At 37.9% G+C, this 24,993-nt stretch overlaps 13 protein-coding genes across 13 annotated transcripts; 5 read left to right on the plus strand and 8 right to left on the minus strand.

Annotated features, from left to right (window-relative positions):
- Nucleotides 1-62: 62 nt before the first annotated feature.
- On the minus strand, nucleotides 63-852 carry SOCG_03787 (60S ribosomal protein L19). The gene has a single exon (XM_013163697.1). The coding sequence runs from the start codon at nucleotides 769-771 to the stop codon at nucleotides 190-192; it is 582 nt and encodes a 193-aa protein (XP_013019151.1). The 5' UTR covers nucleotides 772-852; the 3' UTR covers nucleotides 63-189.
- A 323-nt stretch (nucleotides 853-1,175) lies between these two features.
- On the minus strand, nucleotides 1,176-2,686 carry SOCG_03788 (Clr6 associated factor 2). The gene has a single exon (XM_013163698.1). It carries the CDS (start codon nucleotides 2,576-2,578, stop codon nucleotides 1,730-1,732), a length of 849 nt encoding a protein of 282 aa, XP_013019152.1. The 5' UTR covers nucleotides 2,579-2,686; the 3' UTR covers nucleotides 1,176-1,729.
- An 852-nt stretch (nucleotides 2,687-3,538) lies between these two features.
- Nucleotides 3,539-5,644, plus strand: SOCG_03789 (ubiquitin carboxy terminal hydrolase Ubp16). Its single transcript, XM_013163699.1, has one exon. It carries the CDS (start codon nucleotides 4,073-4,075, stop codon nucleotides 5,465-5,467), a length of 1,395 nt encoding a protein of 464 aa, XP_013019153.1. The 5' UTR covers nucleotides 3,539-4,072; the 3' UTR covers nucleotides 5,468-5,644.
- Nucleotides 5,593-8,523, plus strand: SOCG_03790 (choline transmembrane transporter). Its single transcript, XM_013163700.1, has 4 exons — nucleotides 5,593-5,950; nucleotides 5,989-7,054; nucleotides 7,102-7,641; nucleotides 7,688-8,523. Exons 1-4 carry the CDS (start codon nucleotides 5,938-5,940, stop codon nucleotides 7,797-7,799), a joined length of 1,731 nt encoding a protein of 576 aa, XP_013019154.1. The 5' UTR covers nucleotides 5,593-5,937; the 3' UTR covers nucleotides 7,800-8,523.
- SOCG_03791 (19S proteasome regulatory subunit Rpn8) lies at nucleotides 7,687-9,333 on the minus strand. The gene is made up of 2 exons (XM_013163701.1): nucleotides 9,186-9,333; nucleotides 7,687-9,140 (listed from the first exon to the last, which is right to left on the minus strand). The coding sequence occupies exons 1-2, from the start codon at nucleotides 9,240-9,242 to the stop codon at nucleotides 8,214-8,216; spliced, it is 984 nt and encodes a 327-aa protein (XP_013019155.1). The 5' UTR covers nucleotides 9,243-9,333; the 3' UTR covers nucleotides 7,687-8,213.
- Nucleotides 9,334-10,293: 960 nt separating this feature from the next.
- Nucleotides 10,294-11,196, plus strand: SOCG_03792 (guanine nucleotide transporter; the record flags this gene model as incomplete). Its single annotated transcript, XM_013163702.1, has 1 exon — nucleotides 10,294-11,196. One exon carries the CDS (start codon nucleotides 10,294-10,296, stop codon nucleotides 11,194-11,196), a length of 903 nt encoding a protein of 300 aa, XP_013019156.1.
- A 493-nt stretch (nucleotides 11,197-11,689) lies between these two features.
- SOCG_03793 (RNA-binding protein Mcp2) lies at nucleotides 11,690-13,777 on the plus strand (the record flags this gene model as incomplete). The annotated part of the gene is made up of 1 exon (XM_013163703.1): nucleotides 11,690-13,777. One exon carries the CDS (start codon nucleotides 11,690-11,692, stop codon nucleotides 13,775-13,777), a length of 2,088 nt encoding a protein of 695 aa, XP_013019157.1.
- Nucleotides 12,625-15,644, minus strand: SOCG_03794 (transcription factor TFIIH complex subunit Ssl1). The gene is made up of 2 exons (XM_013163704.1): nucleotides 15,102-15,644; nucleotides 12,625-15,055 (listed from the first exon to the last, which is right to left on the minus strand). Exons 1-2 carry the CDS (start codon nucleotides 15,317-15,319, stop codon nucleotides 14,005-14,007), a joined length of 1,269 nt encoding a protein of 422 aa, XP_013019158.1. The 5' UTR covers nucleotides 15,320-15,644; the 3' UTR covers nucleotides 12,625-14,004.
- Nucleotides 15,645-15,776: 132 nt separating this feature from the next.
- SOCG_03795 (ribosome biogenesis protein Rix1) lies at nucleotides 15,777-18,607 on the minus strand. The gene has a single exon (XM_013163705.1). The coding sequence runs from the start codon at nucleotides 18,394-18,396 to the stop codon at nucleotides 15,859-15,861; it is 2,538 nt and encodes an 845-aa protein (XP_013019159.1). The 5' UTR covers nucleotides 18,397-18,607; the 3' UTR covers nucleotides 15,777-15,858.
- On the minus strand, nucleotides 18,567-19,836 carry SOCG_03796 (metal dependent phosphohydrolase). The gene has a single exon (XM_013163706.1). The coding sequence runs from the start codon at nucleotides 19,603-19,605 to the stop codon at nucleotides 19,012-19,014; it is 594 nt and encodes a 197-aa protein (XP_013019160.1). The 5' UTR covers nucleotides 19,606-19,836; the 3' UTR covers nucleotides 18,567-19,011.
- On the minus strand, nucleotides 19,770-21,504 carry SOCG_03797 (CMP/dCMP deaminase family protein). Its single transcript, XM_013163707.1, has one exon. It carries the CDS (start codon nucleotides 21,251-21,253, stop codon nucleotides 20,066-20,068), a length of 1,188 nt encoding a protein of 395 aa, XP_013019161.1. The 5' UTR covers nucleotides 21,254-21,504; the 3' UTR covers nucleotides 19,770-20,065.
- SOCG_03798 (CCR4-Not complex subunit Not2) lies at nucleotides 21,464-22,865 on the plus strand. Its single transcript, XM_013163708.1, has 4 exons — nucleotides 21,464-21,670; nucleotides 21,729-22,128; nucleotides 22,181-22,399; nucleotides 22,439-22,865. The coding sequence occupies exons 1-4, from the start codon at nucleotides 21,571-21,573 to the stop codon at nucleotides 22,641-22,643; spliced, it is 924 nt and encodes a 307-aa protein (XP_013019162.1). The 5' UTR covers nucleotides 21,464-21,570; the 3' UTR covers nucleotides 22,644-22,865.
- SOCG_03799 (DNAJ domain-containing protein Mdj1) lies at nucleotides 22,846-24,984 on the minus strand. Its single transcript, XM_013163709.1, has one exon. The coding sequence runs from the start codon at nucleotides 24,587-24,589 to the stop codon at nucleotides 23,039-23,041; it is 1,551 nt and encodes a 516-aa protein (XP_013019163.1). The 5' UTR covers nucleotides 24,590-24,984; the 3' UTR covers nucleotides 22,846-23,038.
- Nucleotides 24,985-24,993: the final 9 nt, after the last annotated feature.

A 24,993-nucleotide genomic window follows, 5' to 3' on the forward strand; every position in this document is an offset into this window, starting at 1 on the left:
ATTATGGTACCACAGTTTAAGGCCTTCCTTTTTTTGATACGTGAAACAAAGAATAATACGAATATTTACAAAAGTTATTATAAATGCTACCAACATACTCAACTCAACCATAGAAATTAATTACTGCCTTAAAAAACCAAAAGTAGTATTTGTAGGTATAAAACAGAAGCGAAAATCAAATTAAGGCATCTACTCCTCGATTTGTTCAGCAGCGGTGTAAGCTTGTTCACGCTTCTCTCCGACAACCTTAGCTCTACGGAGACGAGCAGCCTTGGAACGAGCACGACGAGCGTCTTGTTGCTCTTGAAGTAACTTGGTACGGTTGGCTTCAGCCTTAGCACGTTGAATGTGCTCGATCAAAGCACGCTTGTGCTTGAAAGTGTTACCCTTAGCGGCCAAGTAAAGGCTGTGGTAAAGGTGCTTGTCGATCTTACCAGATTCACGGTACTTACGGAGAAGACGACGCAAAACACGTTGACGACGCATCCAGACGACAGCAGAAGGCATACGAGCTTCAGCAGTACCCTTACGCTTACCGTAACCGGTGTGACGACCAAGACGCTTAGCAGCGTGGGTCTTACGGATACGGAAACGAGAATGCATCAAGTTGGGCTTGCGGATGAGCAAACCGTCCTTGACCAACTTGCGAATGTTTTGGCGGCTGTTGGCATTGCTAATTTCACTGAGTTCATTGGGATCCATCCAAACCTTACGCTTACCGCATTTTAAAACGGAAGAAGCAAGGCGCTTCTGCGTAGTGAGATTTGCCATTGTGTTGGTCGGTTGGAAGGGGAGTGTCTCACAAGAATTCTCATAGTCAAACTGGGCCTCACGCCAGCAGTCACAGTTTCGCCTTGTACCCTACCCTGAACATTTTAATTAAGTAACGGGCATAGGTAACAATAAACAAAACAGAAATCCAAAAAAGGTGAGGTATGTAGGAAGCCATTTTTGTATGGTCTGAATGCGCGTCAAAAACAGAAGAATAAACAAATAAAACTATTAAAAGAATTATTTAAAGGTTGCTTGCAATCATTTGTTTGAGAGTATCTATCGTTACAGCAACCTTACATTACTTAAACTACATCGCTTTGTATGCCTTACTTATGTCTGGTAAGACAACGTACTATATATGGAAGAAAGATTTGTCTACAAGTACTATCCGATCAAGCTCAGAAGATAGAAATGCATCCAACTGGCGAGCTGTATGGATAAATATATACATTTAGATAGATATAGATATTTTTATAGAAAACCAAAATAGGGATTTAATAGTAAAAGATGCAAGTAAGAGTTGTCGTAAGCATCCCAAGAAGCTATGACCCTAATAAAAGGAAAGGCATGGGAACAATAAATACTTAACGAACGTCAAACGTATACTTTCTAATTCATAGTGAGAATGCCCAATATGTTTTCAAAATGTTTATCCAAAAAATAAACCAATTTAAGGTGGGTGAGTGGGTATGAAAGATTGAAAGAGAAATCACACTGACAAGAGAGTCATTATAGTTCAAAAAGGGATTTGTTTTTTTTTTAAAAAATAGACAGCAACCAAAATCCAAAAAAGGAACGAATGGGAATAGAGCGTGCAATTTTCTCTCATCCTACGAGAACAAAGGAGTGGAAAAGGACTGACAAAGAAGCCATTCGGTAATAAATAAGTAGAGGTACAAAAGGAGGAAGGGTATACGCATGGCCAATGGGACATAAATGATAGCATACGAAAAAGTTACTCATCAAAAAAACCTTCTTCATGAAAAGCTTTCCATAATCGACTAGCCTTGTTGACATCAACACGGCTAGCACGTTGTGCATCTGTTTTTCGAAAGCCCAACCCTTGTTGTTTACGATAATGCCATTCGGCAAAAATGCGTCGCTTATTGTCTAAATAAACGGAACAGGGTAAACGAAGTGTAGAAGCTAAATGGACTTCAGCAGGGTGTAAAAGATGGTAATGAGGATCGTTTGAAAGATCTAGAGGGGGACCCTTCCATTCAGCACGAAGAGGACGAGGATGGGACCGTCTGTCAAGTACAGACATGTCGGGACAAAAATCAGGCAGAGCTTCGTAAGGGATATTCGCAACCTCCATGCCATTATACTGGCCTGAACCACGAGTTGACTTCCTTCCTCTCGTTTCAACTGGGGAAGCAGAAGCAGAAGCTTCAGAAGTTGGTACTTCTGAATTGCGAGTGCCTGCTCCATTATTCGATGGTGAAGGTTCGCGAGAGGTATTCTTTGACGACGAAGCCTCTGACTCTACGACGGAAGAAACAATGCGATTTCCACGACGTCCAACAAAACCTTGACGACGCAATTTTGCAATTGGCTTTACGTGTTCTTTGCGAAGCCATATCCTTTCTTGCTGAAGCCAAAGCTTCGGCTGGGTTTTGTAGACTTCATAAACAATCCCCTTCATACAAGCGCACAAGTGTTGCTTTCGTAGAGAAGAAACATCTCGAACGCTGCTGAAATGAAAGTTCAATGCTTTTGGCTTGGGAGGTGAAAGAGGAGGTGTTATAAGAATGCAATCGTTTCCATTTCTAGTTGAACTTTCTTGTCCTTTAAGAATATGCATTCTATACCTTTTTTGTTTCAGCACTCAATCCAATGGCCCTAATCTATACCCCCAAAAATGAGGTTTTGGTATCTTGCTAAAGACACCTTCAGTGGGATACCTTTTTTTGTAAGCCCTAGAATGGTACCCTAATTGTTCACCACCACTTGAGCTGGTCATTACGTTCTCAATGCAAAATAATTTTCTTCTTCAGTCCTTACATTTTTAATAATTGTAGTTTTTGCATTGCTGAAATTGAACGTTGATTTCATGTACTCAAGATCTGTCAATGTATAGAAACAACCACTGCTAGTTTCAGCGGGAGCATGGGCGTAAAACTTTTCAATTACAATCATTTTTTTACTTTATTTTTTTGTAGTTATTGGAATCAGAATGAATCAGTAAATATATGATACATTGTTCTCTACATCCAAAAAAACTACGAATTCTTGTACAATGACTTAAGACTCTTTTCATGGAAATAGCGTTTTGTGGTTCCTCTAACCTACAAAAATAATAAAATAAAAAAAAAAGACATTGAGACACAACGTCAGCAAATTCAAAAAACAGCTACAGTTGAAGTTGCAAATGACTCGACCTGCTGCATTTGGCCGTGCTTCTCTCTCTCGAAGAAAAGACATGTTGCATTTTCATTGCGCCCCTATTTTTCTAATTTTTTTTTTTATTTTAATTGAATTCGCTTGAGCTATTGACATTCTTCTTTTTTTTTTTTTTTGGACTTGACAGTTTTTGCTTTTCTTTATTTGTTTACACAGGAACATTGCTACCCATGTTACCCAACGCAGGAACAATGTTGCTTTCCCTAGCCTTTATGCTCCGAGAGACCAGTAGCCAATGAGACCATGTCTATTCTTAGTTTCTTCTCTGTTCTTCTATGGTCCCACATTAAAAAGCTAACTATGTTTCATTGCGTTTTATCTCATTATGTAGTTTACTGTGTAGGAAAATAAAACGATATGTGATTTACAGAGACAAAACGTAGAATGCAAATGCCTGGAAAAATTTCGCATGTTTGGCTTTTTCTCTTTAGCAAGCATAAAGACAAAGGAATTTAAGACTTGCTGGGTATATTCTTGGGTTAAAGGGGCTCTTATTGCGTTCTTTCTTCTATTTACTTCATTTTTTTTGTTTCATTTGGGTCCGCGGGTTACATTTGACGAAACCCATCATTTTGTTTTAGGCTAATAAATCACAATACGTGCGTGTATCGTGTACGTGAGCTTCTGGGGCTGTTTTTAATTTATTGATTGGAGATATTTTGTATGTTCTTTTGTCCCTAATTGTTCATTGTTGCATCTCTTTTTCAGGCCTACAAGAATTGGTCAATTTGTTCCAGATTTTATTTAAAAGTTCAACCTCGTTTTTTGGGTTACAACTTACTCAACAAATTTTGAACAGGTTTTTTTTTGGGGTTCTTCATACGAGACTACATCGGTTGGTTTCTTGTGTTGTCATTACTGGTATTTTATTTTTGCTTCTGTTTCACTGTTTAATATGTCGTTGGCAATGCTGAATGGTTCAGTGAACCTTGCTGTAAAGCATTCCCTTGACGATCTCTTGGGTAATCCAGTTCGCTTTCGTGCGGCGTCTGTCAATACTAGCTCTACACCTGAAACTCCCTATGTCCCTTTAAATGCACCCAAGAACAAAAAGACAGGAGATTCTTCAGGTTCTAAGCATTCTGAACAAGGTTTAACATCTAGCAAGCCCTCTTCCGCTAGTGTTCCTTCCGCTGAGCGTAAAAAACCTTCTGGTACCCGGGGTGAAGGTGCGGATGATTTTGTTGACGAAGACCCGTCTTTCATTCCTCCTGCTCGCATTCTATATCCAGAGGAGAAAGTCGCTTTAGATTGGCAATCAATTCTCCAAAATGCGCCTGGTTTAGTCAATTTGGGCAATACTTGCTTTATGAATTCTGTCTTACAATTAATGACCCATACCCCTCCTTTGGCACAATACTTACTTTCTGTTCAGCATTCCATTGCTTGCCGATTAAATTCTTGTGTCTTATGTAAAATGGAACAGCAAGTTGCTCGCGCCTTTCCTAATAAAGGTGCGAAGCGCGGTTCTGCGTTTAAACCATCAGGCATCCAGGGTATGCTGAAAGTGATAGCAAGTCATTTTCGTCCATACCGCCAGGAAGACGCACACGAATTTATGCGTTGTTTGGTAGATGCTTGGCAGAAGTCTTGTCTTCAAAATTATAAGAATCTAGATCATCCCAGTCGGGAAACCTCCGTCGTGCATCGTATTTTTGGTGGTTACCTACGCCAGCAAATACTCTGTTCTGTTTGCAAAAAGCCTTCCAACACTTATCAAGCATTGCTTGATTTATCCATAGAAGCAAAAGACTCATCTATGCTGGATTGCTTAAAGCATTTTGTCCAAGCTGAAAAATTAGTTAAACAAAATCGCTATCGCTGTAGTAATTGCAAAAAGCTAGTGGACGCGACAAAAACCATGACTGTTTATCGGGCTCCCAATATTCTTACTATTCATTTCAAGCGTTTTACCTTCAATGGATATAGTTCTAGCAAAATTGGTAAGCACATTAACTATCCTGAACGATTCGATCTTGCTCCTTACATGTCGGATCCTTCACGCTCTTGTCGTTATGAATTGATTGGCGTCCTAGTCCACGCTGGTGGAAGTACTCGAAGTGGTCATTATTATTCTTTCTGCAAAAGTAGTAATGGTATGTGGCTTAAGTTTGACGATGAATTCGTTTCAAACTCTAGCATCGACCGTGTATTGAACCAACAGGCCTATATTTTGCAATACAAACGTATTCCTGGATCTTCTTCCGGTAAGAGAAAAACTAGTGATACAGGCGTCTCTACACAATCCAATAGTCAGAAAAAGAAGAAGAAAAAGAGTGTTTCTTTTTAAGATATACAAAAACTATCGATTCTTTCATTCATTCTTTAATTTATATTTAATTCCTTTGTTTCTTAATGTATTTCACGTTGTTTTATTTGTCTTTAACAGTCTAGCTTCTGACGAACTTAGCATATTGACAATGTATTCTTTCTTTCGTACAATTTTAGCATCATGAGCAGACTCTTTCTTTTTAGCAGCTTGTTCGTATAAACAGGATCCATATGTAATTTATCTTACCAGCGATGATGTATTGTAATGGAGCAGTTGGATTTGCAAGCCAATTCCAATAAAGTCAATAATCCCAATAAAAAAAGAAAGTAGCAAAGTTTTATTCGCAACTTAATCTATACTTTACAACTGCCTTAAATATCTTCAATTGGGTCAGTGAGCACAGCGAAGAGCATCTGCGAACCAGCAACATAACCATCCAGTTTCTTGATATCTTGTTTAAAAGGCGTTTCAGCACGTGAGGCAATTATATGTTTAGTGATTGTAAGAACCCTATAGGAAGTTTAAAAGCTAATAAATAGATGCTTCACGTTTTCTTGCACAATCTAGATTTTCATCAGCCGGTCAGCAACAATCTGGCTTTAGACCATCGAATTCACAGTTAGACGTAACTGGAACTTCCCTACCAAGGTCAATTGATAATGAGCATGATTTTTTAAGGACTAATGAAGCCTCTTCTGCTGGAACGAGTGGATTAAATTCTCTCTTAAACTCGGAATCACTAAATTGGCAATTGAGAGAAGAGGAGCAGTCCGAAGGTTCTGAGATACTTACAAATAGTGACTCAAAAGACAAACGATTCATGTATATGTCAAATGGGGTCGTAGAGTCGTCTGTACAACCAGAAAGCGAGTTGAACTCGTCCCCTAGTGGTAATGATGAATTTATGGAACTGCCGAATGAAAGATACATGAAAATTGAAAGGAAAGTACCGGATAAAAAATGGGGCATCTTGTTTGGCAGCCTTTGTCTTGTAATGTTCACTTACAGTATCCTTACTATATGGCGGACGAATCCTGATTCACCTCCAGAGACATCTGCATATGCCACTATACAAAAAGCATTTCCACTATTTCAAAAGGACGCTATTATTTGTGCGTTTCTTGCTATAGCATGGCTCATCTTCCTTGTCGCAGTCCCCCAATTCCTTGTTTTCCTTTTAGCCGTTGCACCTATATCCATGTTCTTTTTTTCTATTTATTTATTAAACGCTTCTAAAATTCACTTGGAAAATTCCACTCAGTCTAATATTATGCGAGTGACCGGAGTAAGCCTTCTTTTATTCACTTTAATTTGCTCGACCTATATTTGGCGACATTGGAGTAGGTTTGCAACCTCTTTTAATATTGTTAAACTTGCATGCCGCGTGATTTCAGACATTCCCCAAATAGTGTTGGTGTTCATAAGCTTTTTAGTCTCCTTTTACATATTAATTTTTGTATGGGTCCGTTTGTTTGCTAGGTTGTTCCTGCGTGGTTCTTCATTTGTAGGTTCAGTTTGGGTTTCACCTAAAAGCTCATGGATATTGGCTTCCTTCTATGCTTTCCATTTTCTTTGGCTTTGCGTGTTTTTAAACTCACTACAGTGGTAAGTACAAAAGAGATAATTTCCATTTACTAACTTTTTTTTAAAAGTGCTATTTTATCTTCCATTGTTTCACAATGGTTTTTCTATAGAAATACAAGAATGACCGCAACCAAGACTAATTTGGTTGCTCATTTTTTTTCCGACGTCCTTTATAATCATTACGGACTGTGCTCACTTTCTTCCTTATTAAGAGTTACAACTAAAGTCCCCCTTCATTTTCTTCCAAGATGGTTACGGCATACTTCACATCTGGTGTACTACATGTTTACTTCCGTTTCGGCTTCTTATGTGGCTTCTCCTTTAGCACTTGCTTACGCATCAATTTACTCGATTCCTTACATGAATGCATCGAAAGCACTTAGTCAAATTGAACAATTAAATCGAGTAAATTTACGTCGGCGTTGCTATTACCTTTCGAAATATACACTACTTGTTGCTCGTAGTGTGTTGGCTGTAGGTGTAGGTGTCACAGCGTGGAATTTTTCTATCCACTCAAACGGGATTTTTTATGGATACCTTGTGGGAATTCTTGGTGGATTCTTAGCATGGTTAATTATAGGGGTGATTGAAGGAGGACTGAGTATGCTGTATGGTTTAAAGTTACTTTTTAATACTTACTAACTTGATAACTAGGGTTGATGCTTTGTTAATATGTTCTATAATTGATATTTCTAGCTGTCAAGGAGACCCTAATGGTTCACACTGTTACGAAGCTTGGCAGCTTTTCGAATCCAATGGTTTTTAATGATACGGCTTTTTTATTTCTGATTTTCAGTTCAATCGTGATTCGAATTGCTTCGTTCTCATTGGCAAGTTTAGTTTCGTTTCTTTTGGTCCGTTAAAGTAGTACTATGATCAACTGTTTTCATAAGCCCAGCTGGAGAGTATTACTTTAACTTTTTTAAGTAATGTATTATTGTAACGATCATCTATAATAGTTCACGTTCTAACCATGCTTTATTATTTTTCGTTGAATTCTGTAAGGTTACAAGTCATTAAAAGACTAGGATATTCATGACCTGTACAGCTGCAAAATATAATTTGAGAAAAAAACTATTCTAAAGTCATTAAAAAGTATCAGGCGGACAGTCAAACCACGTTTCGGGAATCATAAAATTTTATCACCAACTTTTAAGATGAACAACGTCTAAGAATGAAATTACAGCTTTTGCTCAGCATGAGCAGCAGCAGATTCTTCTTGTTGTAGAAGTGGTTTAATCTCCTGTTGTTCAACAGTTTTGCTTGCCGCAAGGGAATCCAAAAGATCGTGTAGAGCAATGACAGCACGGACAATGCTAGAAATATAAATACTCATAAGCTGATCATTGGAGTTAATATTGAATGCACGTTGGGCTTCCGTTTGCAAAACTTGTTCAGAGGATACGGGTCCGGAGAAAACGTTGGGTAAAAGATTAAAAACTCCCTGAAGCTCGGCTAAGATTGCATGGTTAAGTGGAAGCTGACCGCCCACAACCTTTCGAAGATAATCAGCGATTTCAGTTAAACGCTGGCCTAGCCCTTGCAAAGATTGAGCTTGCTGAGTGACACGAGTAGCAAGAGTACCTACAGAAACGTCTCTAGTGTCACGTAAAAGATGCTCGACACCAATTTCTTCAGCCTCTTCGGCTTCAATGCTAGAAGGGAGATGAACAAAAGTTCTACTAGACTTTGAGCCATCATCCTTTATTTCATCAATAGCAAAGTAAGCGCTGGTGGGCAATCCAACAGATTTGGGCTTGACATCAATGATTACGAGCACAGGGTTGGGGATGTACTTCTTAAGTAAATTATTGATTTCCAAATCAGATGGACGTAATTGAGGACCGGTGTGATACCAACCGATAAGTTTTTCGTTAGCGTTAATCTTCTTAAACATTTCGTTCATCGATTCCATGAAATTGTGATCCAAAAACCATACAGAAGAGTTCTTTTCATCTTCCTCGAATGGAATCGCATAACTGTTGGCAACATTGACAACTGTACCATTATTTTGTCCTAACAAAATACCAACAACTCTACGTTTCGTTCCTTGTGCTGAACGAATATAAGAGTCTACTGCAGAGAGTAAGACCAATGGGTGAACAATCTATATTCGAGGGTTACTAAAATATCTTCGCTTTCCTGTACTTACAACATGTTGAGGAACAACCGTAGTTCCTTCGGAGATAACTGAAGGTGAAGGTGGCATTGTCCTTACTTTCACTATGAATTCTTGGTTTATACTTTTTCAAAGGTGTTGGTAAACGAAGAGTTCTTCGTAAACTGCTATTTCTCTACATAAAAGGATGAGCGTCTTTTTATGTATTGTAACATACTGTAACGCAGTGCGCAGTAGTACGTATTATTCTCGAACGCAGGTTAATGAGTCTATGCATTGTTAGAAAGCGTATTTAAATGAAAGGTGTATTCGCGAGTTTTCCTTTCCAAATACATATACTTAAGTCTGGAAAACAAGAATGGATTAATGTTCATCGAAGTCGATTTGTAAATAAAATTACTTAATAGAGATTGACTGTAGAAAACCTCAAATGCTAATGAAAACGCTCAATTTCATGGAATCTCGAATGAATGTTCAATTGACGCGTAAACGCGAAAAAGGTATTGTTTTGCGTTCGTATTGACTTGTCTTTTTCTATTCTGGTATTTCTTAAACAAAAAGATCTTCCTTCTTATATAACATTTACAACTATTTTAAACATAAGACACGCGTATCGTTACTTGCCTGGACCAAGAAGGTAACAGAATGGAAAACAACTTTAGCAAGTACTAGGAGTGGATGTGAGATGGCAGGAGAGGTTTCAAGACGAGGTTTTCATTTCTAAAACTGTTTTCTTCTATTTATTTTGTTATTTTTGATCTTAAAAATAAAAAAAAAGACAAAAAAAATAGTTTGCGTTACTGTGGTGTTCTCTAAGGAAGGATCAAATTTAAATTCATCATGTGAATACAAATTGAAGCAATATGCCTTCGAAACTCTCAAAACTGTTTTTAAACTTGTTTTGATTTGATTTTATTTTATTTTTTGTTTTTATTTTATATAAATTTTTTAATTTGTAGATGAACTGGAAATTCGGTTATCTTGATTATCTTTCGTTCAAATCAAAAAAAAAATTTTTCTTAAGCGATCAGTGTTATCTCCCTTTTTTTAATACACATACAGGGTTTTCTCTTCTTCTTTTCGGTCTAACATCAGCAAAATTGCTGGAATTTTTATTTGTTCAAAATATTCGATATAAAAAATGGCACCAGTCCAAGGAAATAAATCAGAATCTCAAGTTGCTCGTGTAGCCGGCGCTGCTTCAGCTGGTATTCTTGAGCTCTCTCTTTTTCATCCCGTTGACACTATCTCTAAGCGTTTGATGTCTAATCATGGACGCGTTACTTCCTTGAACCAGCTAAATACAGTCCTTTTCAAAGATTCCGCCAACGCTCCCTTTTTGAAGAAGCTTGGATCTCTTTTTCCAGGTTTGGGTTACGCCGCTTGCTACAAAGTAGTCCAGCGTATTTACAAGTACAGTGGACAACCTATTGTAAAAGATTTTTTGGCTACCAACTATGGCAATAAATTTGATCAAACCTTCGGAAAAGGTTCCGGTAAAGCCATCATGCACGCTACTGCCGGTAGTCTTGTAGGTATCGGTGAGATTTTCCTTCTTCCTTTGGATGTTTTGAAGATCAAGCGCCAAACCAACCCTGAAGCCTTCAAGGGACGTGGTGTTTTCCGAATTTTAGCTGACGAAAAATTCGCTTTGTACCGTGGATGGGGTTGGACTGCAGCTCGTAATGCTCCCGGTTCTTTCGCTCTTTTTGGTGGTAATGCTTTTGCTAAGGAGTATATTTTTAAATTAAAGGACTATTCTCATGCCACTTTTATCCAAAACTTTTTCACCTCCATCGCTGGTGCTTCAGCTAGTTTGATTGTTTCTGCTCCCTTGGATGTCATCAAGACCCGTATTCAAAACAAGAGCTTTGACAACCCTGCTTCCGGTTTTACAATCCTGAAGAACATGGTTAAGTATGAAGGCTTTACTTCATTCTTTAAGGGTCTTACTCCTAAACTTTTGACCACCGGACCTAAATTGGTTTTCTCATTCACTATGGCTCAAACTTTAATCCCTTTCTTTGACAAGGCTTTCAAGTAAGCTGTTTAATGGTTAATTAATAGTTGATTTTTTTTTATTTCAAAAAATCAACAACTACCAAACCTATTCCCCCTCTCCACGCCTACCTTCTCCGACTGAGTCTTTTTTGACTTTTCTGTGTTCTTTTACAAAAAAATTCGTTTTTCAGAAAATATTTGGAAAATTCATTTCTTTTTAATATTTTCATAAATAATCCTTTTTACTACTTTTAATAGATGGATTTTGCTTTTTTTTTCTTGGCAATCTATAATTTACTTTACTTTACTTTACCTTGTTTTGTTTTGTTTTGTTTTGTTTGTTTTGGTTTATATGTTTTTGGTGGGTTTATGTTTGTTTACTATTATTCACTCTCGTCATCGCTAGTAAACAGACTATTTGTTTACTTTCCCAGCTTTTGCTTTCTGTAAAAAACACAACATATTTTCCTTCCCAATTCCTTTCCCGTTTCAACATTACCCTGAAATCATTGATTCTATTGTAGATTGATAATAATATGCAAACCATTGAACTTGGAATGCCTGCAGCATCTAATACCTCTTCTGTATCCAGCAAAACAAATCCATCAAAGTTAACTACCAGCTTTGATGGCAATGTAATGGACGCACAAGATCCTTACTTTACGGTTACTAGAAAACTACACGCACTAGCTGATATTGTTGATGCTCAACAAAAGGAGATTGAAAACCAAAAAAAAGAAATCCATTCGAAAACGAAATGTGTTGAAGAATTACAGCTTCTTTTAGCAAGTACGAAACCTCCTATTGATGTAGGACTTACTTTAAATAATTATGCTTCTGGAAGCCCTTCTTTGGCCGCAACATCTGTACCCTCAGCTACTACTTCCGATAATGGATTGCAGGCGCCAAAGCTAATGCACCCTAGTTCCAGTGGTGTGGGTAGCCTCTACACGCTTTCTAATACAGCGCCATCTGCTTTAAGCGATGTTTCGGCCTCCCTCAACTTCCCTAGAAAACCTGAATTACCAAGCCGAAAATCGACTTCCTCCAACTCATTTTCACTTTCCAAAGGTTTGAGTAATGAAAACTACTCGTCTGCTTCATCGACATCTGATATCCTTGAATCATCTAAAGCTATAGACAGGAAAACTAAACTAACATCTACCCCTTGGGATTTATGCAATAACAATCATTCTGATTTTACTTTGGCCAATTTACAAATAGATGGAACTAAACCGACTATTGCTAACAGCCCTTTATCAAACTCCTCTAAACATGGTATTCAAAAATCTGTATTCTCAACCAATGCGGATATCGCTAGTACTGATCAATCTGCTTACGTTCGTGACCTATGGCCTAATGAAACAACTGCAAGCATGACCTCTGCAACTTTAGGATCAAATCTTGTATCAGCCTTAAAAGCTCCTTCATTGAGCTCTTCAAGAAGCTCTTCTTATACGAAAGGTTCCTCCGGTTCAAATGTACCGTCAATTTGGGATCCTTCTAACAATGCAGCATTGCCTATTGTTAATGACTCTACAAATCCTCGTGAAAATGCTATCCGCTACAGAAAGTTATCTGAAAGAAATGCTGTTTACGATTGGAATATTATTGTTAACAAAATTATATTAAACAATGATCAGCAATCCTCTATTTTCCTTCAACAAAAACTAAAGATGGCATCTCCTGAGATTAAACAAGCTATCATAGATTGTATATTAGTTCAGGCCTGTCCGTTGATGTTGAATAGATTTGGTAATTTCTTAATTCAACGTTGCTTTGAACATGGCACCCCTCATCAGATTCGAGTTATTGGTTCTACTATCATGGGGAATATGTACAAATTGGCAACTGATCCTTTCGGATGTCATGTCGTACAGAAAGCATTTGATAATATCGACGAAGATATCAAGTATTCCATGATGGAGGAATTGTTCTTAACGATTAATGAAACTATAATGCATCATTATGCTTGTCATGTTTGGCAAAAACTCTTTGAAACACGTTGGTTCAAATATCCAGTGAATGTTATGGACCGAGTAAATATAGCCTTAAAAGGAAAATGGCATGAGGTAGCTCTAGGAGAAAATGGAAGTTTGGTTGTTCAAAACATGTTTGAAAATTGCGTTGAGAAGGATAAGCAAGATTGCATTGAGGAAGTCATTCTGCACCTTGACCTAATTGTACGTGGTCAATGGGGTAATTGGGTAATTCAACACATGGTTGAGAATTCACAAGGCGAAGCTTTACGACGCGTGGTCGGTGCTCTGCTTCTACGGGCTACAGAGTATAGTGTGGATCAATATGCCTCCAAGGTCATGGAAAAAGCAATTAAGTTTGGCCCAAGGGATTTTATTTCTTTATATCTAAAACAAATCACGAACGCCAGAATGGATCGAACAAGACAGCCATTAATTGACATTGCATCAGACCAATATGGTAACTATTTAATCCAACAGATAATTCAGCTTGCTCAACCCAGTGACCGCACAACTGTGATTACGCATATAAAAAAGCATATGGTATCTCTTCGCGGAAGCAAATATGGCCAAAAGGTCGCATTCCTTGCCGAGAAATGGAAAACCCAGAACCCACAGTTCGTTTCGAACACTGGTTTTGATTAAGCCTCCTCATCTCTTGAAATGTAATATCCGTACATATAGTTTCTAAATTCTTCGTACATTCTACCATATAAGTCGACCAGATTATGACTTTCTATTGTAGTATAAATTTTATTGTTATAGGTTTATTTTATTTAACCAAGATCAGAAAATAAAGCAAACCGTTCCTGCAATATGTGTAAATGGAATAAAAATAAAGTGAAAGATAAGTATGTTCATGAGATCATTATTCAATTATCAGAGCATTGACAGCCGAAACATTCATGTAATTGTTCATGGGCAAAAATATCACAATCGATACAAAAGTGAAGTTTACAGGAAGGGCACTCAAAGCGCATGGAAGATGCTGCCTGATCCTGATCAGACGCTTCTGAAGCTTTGGGGAAAGGAACTTGACAAGCAAAACAATGAGACGAAGTGGGTTTTGCGGACCAAGGTAAGTCTATCCAATTTTTTAAAGGAAATAAATGGTGATAGGATCTGGCAAGGTGGGTGGATAAAATCAAAACTAGTTTACAACTAGGACATTCTATGGGCAAAGTGCAAACTTTTGCTCTACAACGGGGACAATGAAAGCCACCACGAGAGGGTAAAGAATGACACGTACATAAACTTGGAAGTTGCTCAATTACCTTCGAGGGAAACCCCATCATTACTAGGGAGGAGTCAGCGGTTTTTGAAGAATTCGTTGCTGGAGGAATTGTGCTTTCCATAAGTAGTTCACGGAAGTGTTGTTCACTTAAGACAACGCCGTACGCGTTTGTAGAAGAACTGTTAGTTCGGTCACAAATTTCACGGCAGATAGCAACCTCAGCAGCGAGACCAACGATCTGGACTCGAATTTGATCAGAAACAAGAGCATCAACTGTTCGAAAAATGTCTCCAGGATCAGAAGAAAAGATAGAACCAAATATAATTAATACCTCTCTTGTTCCGTGAGAAGCAATGTGGGATAAAGAAGCTCTTGCCATTTCCAAAGCGTTTTGAAGGGAAAAACTTCCATTACACTCACGAAGTGACTTTAACTTTTGGATATGAGATTGCGGATTTCCATGTAAATCGGAAATGCGCTGAGCGATACCGTCTTTTACGCCAATAATTGACAATTGAGAAATGGGATTCTGTTCGAAATACTCCATGACAAATTCAACTGCATATTTAATTTGTAGTTCAAATCGCTTATGATGAAAATCTCGCTCTTCCATTGCAGAGCTCAGATCTAAAACTAAAACCATGTGACGAATGATTCCTCTTCGCAAAGGCGTCGTGTCACGAAGCAATCTAATATGAATTGTTAAATTCTTTGTCTTTCTTTCTATAGACTTACCTTTTTCTTTTTCCTGCATTGATCAATCCTGCAATTACCCCAATTAAACTCCCTTCAGCATCCTCTTGAACAATATCCCATGAACGCTGATATTCACCTTCCCAAGTATATCCTTCGTTATCATCGCTTTTGCGTCCTTTGTTACTCACTCTTCCGTTTTGCTGTTCATCTTCGCTTTCAGACTTGTCAGAATCATAGTTCTTATCCGCTTTACTCATCGAGAAATCCTAATAAAAGCATGAACTGTTCGGCACAGTTGTTAGAGTTTTGAATAGAAAATTAAATGTAAAAACAGAATGGTTCGCTTCCAAAAAATCTTCAAATACTTTCAGTAGGAGTAGAAAATAGTCGGAGAAAAAAAAGAACCCTAGCCAAAATTTCTCTTTCTATTTTCCTAATATATCCTATTCTGTACAATGAATCCTTCTATCTTCTGGTCCCGCCAGAGGTTTAGAACAACAGCACACATCCCATCCACGGTCAGAGGTATGAACAAGATCGTATAACGCATTGCAACAAAGGCTTATTTATCCAATCCAGCAATTTTACAGGAGCTGAGGAAATTCTTGGCTGCTTTAATATTTTTTCCTAGTTAGTCAATAAAAGCAATAAACATTTAAAAATCATCATAAAGCGAGTTATTAAGCTTTCATTATACTATTGTGTACTATAAAATTTTTGAACAAAATTCCCATTGAAAATTAACCCTAAAATAAATGCCAGTTATCCCTTATGTAGCCTTTTTTTTTCTTCAACTTTAATCACTGTCTGAATCCAGATTAATACTAGGCAAAGATTCATTGTCTTCGTCGACACCCTCGTCGCCGTTGGAAACATTATTCTCAGACGGACTTGTTATTTCATCGTTTTCTAACCCAATAGTTCCTTGATCAACACTGTTAGAACGATCTAAAGACGCTGAACTGTTTGTATGTTCCAGTTTATCTTTTTCAGTAAGGTCTTGCTTCTGAGAAGTATGTTCAATAGTGGTCACTTCTTCGTGTATCACAGGCTCTTCTCCGTCCGTGTCAATTGATGCATTAATTGACAAATCAATTTCTTCATTTTCATCCTCATCCTCCTCTTCATTGTCAATCGTAGAAGTAGCCTGTTTAGTGTCTTCAGCTGTCATTTTGGTATCCTCTTCATTTTGATCGCTCCTCGAAAAAGTCACAGTTCCTTCGGCTTTTTGATAAGATCCATACTCATTCTGTTTATTTTCAGTTCCCTTTTGACCATTTTCTGATTCATCCAACTCGATTGTCATGGTCTCCTTCCCCGTCTCATCTGAGGCCTTTTCAGATGCTAGGTATGTTTTCTTGTGTTCGGAGGTCAAATTGTTAGACTCCAAATGATCCTTAACTTCGACACTATCATACTTGGCTTCCTCGTTTCCACCAACAGCATTGGATGAAAATCCGGATAGACCTAGCGGTTGCAACACTGGAGAGGTTCGGGATATAGCAGAAACAGGCTCGAATCGGGATTCAAAAGCGTTTTCTTCTTCATATACGGGAAGTCGTTTCTGAAGAGGTGGAAATCTGGGGTGCAATAATATGTCGAAGGTTTTCAAATATTGTCCTGCATGGGAAGAAACTACCGGCGATGTATGCATTATTCCTAGAGGTCCTGTAAGGACATGTAAAGCATGTGGTAGAATGATTGCTTGACAGTCTCCAGGTGCCAAAATAGACGCAATCAGCAAATCATGTAAATGAGTAAGAGCATCTGGCGTTGGTTCCGCAAGAGCAAGCTGAAGAATGGTACGATCAATTTTGGTCCTAAGCATTCTAGGTAAACTGATGGTATTTTTTAAAACAGAACTCAAAAAGGAAAAGCAATGAGTGAGACACTTATCATCCAAAGAAAATCCGGCAGAAACCGATGAGATTAAGGAATCACCTGTTTGGCTTCCGGCTAAGGTTTTGCGTTTCTTTGTAGCTCGTGCTTGATCTGCACCAGCCACGACAGCTTCACCAGAAGCTCGATCCTTTGATTTAGTAATCCTTTCTAAAGCTAAAGCTACAACGTTTTCATACTTTGGCAGAGGAACGTCAACGTGCATCTTCTCCAAGAACTCAGAAATGAGTTGCAGTGAGGTGCAGAACACGCCATCATGAGTAGCCTCCGAAAGAAGACAGTCATTTACAGAATCGAGTGTAGATGATAAGACCACCATAAGGGAGCTGGGACAGACGGCAAGTAGTTTCCGACTTAGTTCATTAGCGAGAGTGTGCAAATGAGGTAAAACCATGAACAATAACGCCTGGACAGAATTTTCAATTGTAGATTTCACCGACGAAGATAGCTGAACATTGTATATCCGTCGTATCAAATCTAGTAAATGTCTAATTGGTAAAGATACGGACTTTTCAGTCTTTGTAGACAAGAAAGACATGAGTATCAAATGCAAGTTTCTACATCTTTGCAAGGCCAGTTGATATGACTCCTCATAATGGCCTTTAATCTTTGGAAAACTTAATTCCTCATCTCTAGCAACATCAGCATACGTTTGTTCCTCTATGATCAAATTAAAAAGGAAATTTAAAGCGACGTGATATTCCTGTATGGAATTGACAAAGTCCTTCTTCCAATTGTCTGAAAGATTTCCTTTCCCTTGGCATCGATACAGAGAAGCATACAAAACAGCAGCCTTCTTCTTGAGAGTTGAATCTATAATTTCATGTTCTTCCAACACTTCAATACAAAGGTTTTTTATGGAAGAACTAAAAGGGCGAAAAGTAGGGGCATGATGAATTAAAATTTGGTAGAGACATACAAAAATTGTTTCCAAGCATTTCCCAGTTTCACCTACTCGAAGACAAGCAGTTATAAATGAGGATAAATTAGGAGTTACAAGTTCTCGGGTGATTCCTGGTTTACCTGAAGAAGAAATAAAGATTTTCGAAACAGTACTGATTGCGCTTTCAAGCGTTCTTGGAAGTTCAGGACGATTCAACAATTGAATCAGTAACTTAATCCATGTAACGCCGTGATCAATAAGACATTCCCAACTTTGAGAAATAGTGCAATCTATCAGAATAATAGCAGACCAACGAAGTTTAAAGTCTTTGTGATGCAACATGCGAGTAAGACTAGTGCACCAATTACTACGGACTAGAAGACCTTGTTCACTCGATCCTAAATTTTTAATACATTTCTGCTTCAAAAGAATGTCAGCTATTATCGGAATTTGTAGGGGTAAAGTTTTTTCGTTTGGAAAACTGGTTGACAACCAGGATTTTACCAAAGAAAGAGATCCTCCCTCCAAAAGATCTGTCATTGAATTCTGCATAAAGTCCTTCTAATGGTAGATTTATAAACTAACTTCTCACTCTCTCCTCAAGTCGTTTTTGAACTTATGACAGGTAGGAGGTGGTAAGTAAGTGCTGAGGCATACATAAATAAGAGTAATTAATTTACGCGAGATTAAGAATCAACTCTCACGGATATTTAATGAAAAGTACGGAAAATAAAAGCTATAGAATTTTTTTTTTTTTTTTTTTTTTTTTTTTTTTTTTTTGCTAATAGAAAAACGAATGGGATTTAAAGGTAGCCACTTGTTTGTACGTTTATATAACATTCTATAGTAGAGTTTGTTTTTAGAGCTTATTATTTCTAATTATTGACTATGGTTGTAGGAACAGGACATCTTAAACGTTGTACAAAAGAATGACTCTACATAAGTGAAGAGATGGTAATTTGAGGTGAATGAATGTAAAAACAAACGTCAGCAACCAGCACTTATATCTTTTCAAAAATTAACTGAAAAGTCTTTTATGTAATATACACAGACACGGCGGAATGTGCAAGTCCATAGCCAGATATAACATAAGCAGTATTACAGTTCTTTTTTAAAAAATCTTCCCACGATAAAGAGAATTCAATTGTGAAGTTTATAAACTTCTAATTACTTTTCCGAATTTCCTTTTATTGTCTTCCAGAAAGCTTCGCGTTCGGTCATGAGATTTTGTAGCCAACCTTTCACCTGAGGATGCTTAATCAACTGACTAGCCCAAGAAAACTGACTAAGATCCTTTGTTCCTTGATATTTTTTTTCATACTCAAACATTTGAGCAAGCATTTCAAACTTATCGATATCCTTAACGAACTTAGCTTCAGATGTCGAAGCATGCTCATATTCCAAAAATAAATCTTTGATTTCTTCAGCATTCATTGCTAAATCTGATGGTATTATTTCTTTGGTAATTTTATTCATAGCTTCCATTTCCAGGCGATGCTTCTCTTCTTTGGAAACATTTTCATGGGGGGTGATATCTCCAACAATAGATTCAGCAAGATCATGAACGATGGCAATCTTAACACATCGATCTTTATTGATTCCTGAATCATTGCAAAGCAGGGTTAGGATACCCATACGATACATGTGATCAGCGATGGACTCAGGAGTTTCTATACCATGGTAGAGCCAGCCTGTTCTCGGGGTGGATTTTAGTTTAGATATTGTCTCTAAGAAAGGAACGATTGATTGGGAAACACTCATTTTAATATACTGACAAGCCGGTAGCAAAAAAATTTCCTACACCTCGAAAAAGTAAATAAACGACCTGAATTTTTGGTTTTTAAAAAACAAAACAAAAAAATAAGAAAATACTAAACAAAAACAAATATAAATTTGAACACCCTCTCCGAAAAATTTGAAACCCGAACGCGTGTATCGCAGAGTTGGTGTTGGTTGCTCTTGGCAGAATGGCATTCATCGAATTTCTATTCGTGCAGAAATAATTTTTAAACTAGATCACAGTTCCTCCAATTTACTGTTTTAGATATAATAGTTTCAAAACAACTAGCGCTGAATAAGTAAAGGATATTTAGTCGGTCATTCAAAAACATCGTTTCGTTTATTTATCCATTCAGCTAAATGAAAAAAAAAATCGTTTTTATATCCAGTGTCTTAATTCATTAAAGTAAAAAGAAAAGTTAATCATGGAACAGTATATCGTCTATTGACCATGATGACCTCGGACAGCTTCCTTGAGGCAATCGTCTTGGAATGAAAGCTCTTCTATAATATTTACACCGGAATTTTTTAATAAATCAACTCCTTCACATTTCACGAAAGTATCTGGTTCCCGGGAACCCAGTACAACTGTTGATATGTTTTGACTGATGATTAAATCTGTGCAAGATTTCTTTCCTGATAGACGCTTACTACAGGGCTCCATTGTACTGTAAATCATTGTACCTTTCAAGGAAGACCCGTAAGGTTGTTGTGACAAGTATTTCATGATGGCACACTCTTCAGCATGCGTATTACCGGGTAACTCACGTGAATATCCGGTTGATACTATTTCACCATGTTGGACAAGAACAGATCCAATACAAAAAGCTGAATCAGTAGGCTCACACTTCTTGGCTTCTTCTAAAGCAGCATACATTAAAGCTTTGTGGTTGTAGGGTTTCAGTAAGAAAAGTGCCATGTTCTCTGGAAACCCCTCCTGTTCATAATTAAATAAAAAAACCTGATAAAATGGCTGTATTTTCAGTAGAAAGTCTGTGAGTGTTTCAGGATCCCTCAACTCTTGACCTACTAGGCAAGTAAGGTCTGGGAATAATCGCGCAAAAGAAGCCATTGTAGAAACGAGGTGTGTATTAAGATTCGGATTATATATGCAATCAAACAAGCACAATATATCTAAAGACATGTCTTTCCATTCCTTTTCCGAAGGAGGATTGGTCCAATCAAGTTCAGATACCTCCACCGTACTAGCCCCATTTTGATCCAAGTTTTCACGAAGTCCCTTTAAGTAATCATTCTGATCAGTAGCAATATACCTGTTAACTCGAGGGCCCAAAAGGATTCCGCCAATTCCGCTTATACCAGATCCAAGCTCTAATACAGAAACATCAGAGGAAAGGGTATTTGCAAACCAACTCTGTTTAATTAGCCATGGAACGATGCTAATGGATGTTTTCCAAACTACAGATCCTGTAGATCCTGGGAGTTGGTGCAAGGTTTGACGATTTTGTTTGATGTGAAGCTTGTGTTCATCGAGTTCTAAATCCACTCTGTCTAATTTAGAATCAAGCATTCCCAAATCAGCATTTTTCTTTTTGTGAACGGCGAATAAAACTTGCACATCTTCTTCAACTTCTTCAATTGGGGCATACAAATTTGAGGGAACCTCCATACTAGTATACAAGCTATAAAAAGCTTTACGACGTATAATCAAATTGAAATGTTTCGTTCAACAGAACCAATCTTACAAGGCTTGCAAATCCGTAAGACTCCAATTCCGACTGGTTAAAACGGATTCTTCTGGAAGTTATTTTAGTAAGTCTTCAAGTGCAAAAAGATATAAAAGACAGCTTGAATGTTCTTGCAGAGTTATGAGTGGAAGTGGTCAAGTTCGTGAAATGCGCTATTTACTGTATCATCTTGTTAACTCGCAGAACGCACCCACTACACAACCTGAGACCGAGCGATAAAAACACATATTTTTAAAAAATGAGTCTTTCCAGTAGACTTTCGAGTCTTCAATTGAATGGAAATGATGATTTAAAGCCGTCTTATAACTCGATGAATGCAAATCCGAACGAAAAACCGAGTATGGATATTTGTAGACGTGTTTTGATATAAAAGATACTAATTATTGCGTTATGTAGACTCTTCAGGAACTATAGGACCATCTGCTTCACAATCGTCTAGTACAATCGCCGACTTCGGCACAAACGGTTTGTTTTCTTCCTCTATCCACAGTGCCAACGATTCCCATGCGCCTCACCGAAATGGCAGTACTGTTGATGTAAATAGTCATAAGAACAAACTTTTAGGAGTGATTACTGGAAAGTCTGGTTCGACTTCACCTTCTTTCTCTGATGCCACTGAAACAAAAGATTTGAAACTTTCCGAAAATACAGATTCATCCGGTCCATTGGACGAGTCCGCGAAAGCATATTCTCTCGAATCCCTTTTACCCATAATTCGCATGGAAGATACCGATTTGTGCATGTTGCAGTTAGGTTGTGATTTGTCTGCATTAGGTTTTGACTTGGCACCAGTAGAGTAAGTCTTCGAGTGAATTTTTTTTATTCTTTTTCCTAACTTCGTTTTTTAGGGAGGATCGATTAATTTCTACAAATATGTCGTCTCCATGGGCTGAGCTAAATACTAAGAAACCAATTTCCGAACCTCCATTTAAGCTTCCTGAATGCTACAAGAGTGTTGATCCTCCTTCTCAACTCTCAAAAATCATTCAATTTTCTGACGAAACCCTGTTTTATATTTTTTATACAAAACCTCAAGACATTTTACAAGAGGCAGCTGCTCAAGAACTGTATGTACCTTCGTTATAGAATACTGTCTAACTAATTAGTACAAACCGTAACTGGCGCTTTCACAAAGAATTCAGAGTGTGGTTAACACCAGTACCTGGCACGAAGCCACTTCAACGCACGCCTCAATTTGAACGTGGTTACTACATGATTTTTGATCCTGTTCACTGGAAAAGAATCAGAAAAGACTTCTTGCTTATGTATGCTGCTCTGGAAGATCGTACTCAAAATGCTATTCCGACATGAAGAGGAAAGTGTAAGTCTCGTATACTTTCCACTTGTACAAAAGGATTAATCTGGGTTTGGTAATCATTATGATGGATGATTAGTTTTAATTTCGCATCTGAAGTATTCATGAAAAAAATTTTGATGTCCTATACAGAGTAATTAAAAATTAATAGTTTCAACGATACATCAACAGTTTGACTATGTATTCTGTATTTTTAAAGATTCTTAGCAGAGACAACGAATCATTATTTATCTATTTATTTTTTTTGTAGTAGAAATTTATTAACATGCAAATGTATATTTTAAAACCAAAACAATTATTCGCGTAACCTCGTAGATATTAAACATTAGCAGAAAAGCCATCAAGACCCTCCAAGACTAACTTTAGTTTTAAAGAGCATACGTCTTAATGGTTACTTGGAATTTCCTGAAGCATTTTCGCTTCCGTCTTCATTGTGTAAACGACGGAATGCCCGTTTAAGAAAACCTCCTACTGAACCCTCTGATTTAGAACCAGCAGATGACGACTCGGACGGCTTATCTTTACTAGATGAATCCGATGATGCAGGGGGTTCATCTTTAGCTGTTGGTCGTGGAGTAGTTCTACGTGCTGAAGTGTCATTAAGAGAATCAGCCAGTTGTTCCAACAAGCTTCGTTCATGGGGAGAAAGTGCTTTTGGAGTATTTACCTCGAAATCAATATAAAAGTTTCCATAACGGGCAATACCTGAAACGTTGCGAATACCTTTACCTGTCATTGTGATGCGATCACCGGATACTGTGCCTGGTGGTACACGAAGGTCCACTTCACCGGTCAAAGTAGGGATGCGAATGGTTCCTCCCAAAGCAGCAGTGGTCATAGGAACCTTAGCTCTATACAAGACGTTGTTTCCTTGACGACTAAAGAACTGGTGCTTACGTACGCGAACAGTTGCATAAAGATCACCAGGACGAGATTTCGCATCAGGAGCAGCCTTTGCAGTAGCAGCGTCATTTCCAGCACCAACGACTCGTAATACGGTATTGTCATCAATACCAGCAGGAATATCTAATGAGATAGTCTTCCGTTCACGGACGTTACCAGAGCCGCTACATGAACGGCAGGCAGATGAAGAAGGGATAGTAGTTCCACTTCCACCGCACACATCACATGTAGACTGCATATGCATAGAAGGAGGGATGAAATGAAGACGGTGGCCACTTCCTTTACAAGCAAAGCAGGTACTACGATGAGCACCAGTTTGAAGACCGGAACCATGACAACTAGAACACGTTGACGAAACTGAGTATACGACGTCCTTCTTAACACCTTTAACAGCCTCCATAAAGTCTATATTGAGACTAACTTCAGCATCTTCGCCGACATATACCTCAAAAGGGTTGGCACGTCTGCCTCGTCCTGCCCTTCCAGTAAACGACGAAAATAAATCCTCAAAATTGAAACCAGGAAAGCCAGATCCAAAAGCTGACTCAAAACCATTTTGAAACCCTCCAAAATCGTTTCCTGTAAATTCTCCATTTCTAAAGGCACCAGAACCATACGTGTCAAAAGCCTTTTTCTTCTCAGGATCTTGTAGAAGTTCGTAAGCTTGCTTTATGTCTACGAACTTTTCCTGGGCACTTTTGTCGGGGTTAGCATCTGGATGATATTGTTTTGCTAATTTGTAATAGGCAGACTTAATTTCTTTTGGAGAAGCATTCTTTGAAACGCCCAATGTTTTATACGGATCCGTCATTTCAAAAGCGGGATTGGAAGCATGGAAGAAACGCTGAAAACGGTACGGTCTCGCTGTATTTGCATTCCGCGAAATATACGAAATTTTCGCATTGAGAGCATGAGAAGCAAAAGCACGTCGAATTGGCTGGGATATATTTCTACGGGCTTTGGATAAGCGATGACAGGTATTGCGAGATGCAAAAGAATGCAAAGTCGAAATATTCGATCGTAAACCAAAAGGGATCATGATATTAAGGAAAGAATAAATCAATCAAATCTGTAGAAATAATACCGTTCGTGATCTCTTTGGTTGCTATGCAGAGTATATAGCTTTGACTTATTAAACAGTTCAAGCTAACCTATGGCAGACTCAAAGGATAAACTTAAAAATATAAAAAATAATAAAAAAAAGGACACAGAATCCCAACTACCTTACTTAGTCCAAAAACGGTAGAATTATATGGATGTATTCTAATGGAGTATGAAAATCACCAAAGAATCAAAAAGATGATTCAACGATCTCTTAAGAATATTCAATAGTCAAATCCTTGACTATATATACACTGAACACTAATTTTTGAAGAAGAGAGGATGGTTAAAGGGAAACGGTTTGTTATGGAATGTGCTGCTAAGAAAGCGGCGTAGAAGCTA

This window comes from Schizosaccharomyces octosporus, assembly GCF_000150505.1.
Source record: "Schizosaccharomyces octosporus yFS286 unplaced genomic scaffold supercont6.2, whole genome shotgun sequence".
In the NCBI taxonomy this organism is placed as follows: domain Eukaryota; kingdom Fungi; phylum Ascomycota; class Schizosaccharomycetes; order Schizosaccharomycetales; family Schizosaccharomycetaceae; genus Schizosaccharomyces; species Schizosaccharomyces octosporus.

Bases quoted from the DNA above. Each gene is read 5' to 3' on its own strand.
- SOCG_03791 (XM_013163701.1), bottom strand. From the start codon at position 9,242: ATGCCACCTTCACCTTCAGTTATCTCCGAAGGAACTACGGTTGTTCCT. The intron at 9,141-9,185 runs GTAAGTACAGGA...CCTCGAATATAG, and splicing joins CGGTTGTTCCTCAACATGTT to ATTGTTCACCCATTGGTCTT.
- SOCG_03799 (XM_013163709.1), bottom strand. From the start codon at position 24,589: ATGATCCCTTTTGGTTTACGATCGAATATTTCGACTTTGCATTCTTTT.
- SOCG_03789 (XM_013163699.1), top strand. From the start codon at position 4,073: ATGTCGTTGGCAATGCTGAATGGTTCAGTGAACCTTGCTGTAAAGCAT.
- SOCG_03798 (XM_013163708.1), top strand. From the start codon at position 21,571: ATGAGTCTTTCCAGTAGACTTTCGAGTCTTCAATTGAATGGAAATGAT. The intron at 22,129-22,180 runs GTAAGTCTTCGA...TTCGTTTTTTAG, and splicing joins TTTGACTTGGCACCAGTAGA to GGAGGATCGATTAATTTCTA. The intron at 22,400-22,438 runs GTATGTACCTTC...CTAACTAATTAG, and splicing joins GAGGCAGCTGCTCAAGAACT to TACAAACCGTAACTGGCGCT.
- SOCG_03796 (XM_013163706.1), bottom strand. From the start codon at position 19,605: ATGAGTGTTTCCCAATCAATCGTTCCTTTCTTAGAGACAATATCTAAA.
- SOCG_03795 (XM_013163705.1), bottom strand. From the start codon at position 18,396: ATGCAGAATTCAATGACAGATCTTTTGGAGGGAGGATCTCTTTCTTTG.
- SOCG_03797 (XM_013163707.1), bottom strand. From the start codon at position 21,253: ATGGAGGTTCCCTCAAATTTGTATGCCCCAATTGAAGAAGTTGAAGAA.
- SOCG_03788 (XM_013163698.1), bottom strand. From the start codon at position 2,578: ATGCATATTCTTAAAGGACAAGAAAGTTCAACTAGAAATGGAAACGAT.
- SOCG_03794 (XM_013163704.1), bottom strand. From the start codon at position 15,319: ATGAGTAAAGCGGATAAGAACTATGATTCTGACAAGTCTGAAAGCGAA. The intron at 15,056-15,101 runs GTAAGTCTATAG...AATTCATATTAG, and splicing joins AATGCAGGAAAAAGAAAAAG to ATTGCTTCGTGACACGACGC.
- SOCG_03790 (XM_013163700.1), top strand. The intron at 7,055-7,101 runs GTAAGTACAAAA...TTTTTTTAAAAG, and splicing joins TTTTTAAACTCACTACAGTG to TGCTATTTTATCTTCCATTG. The intron at 7,642-7,687 runs GTATGGTTTAAA...CTTGATAACTAG, and splicing joins GAAGGAGGACTGAGTATGCT to GGTTGATGCTTTGTTAATAT.
- SOCG_03787 (XM_013163697.1), bottom strand. From the start codon at position 771: ATGGCAAATCTCACTACGCAGAAGCGCCTTGCTTCTTCCGTTTTAAAA.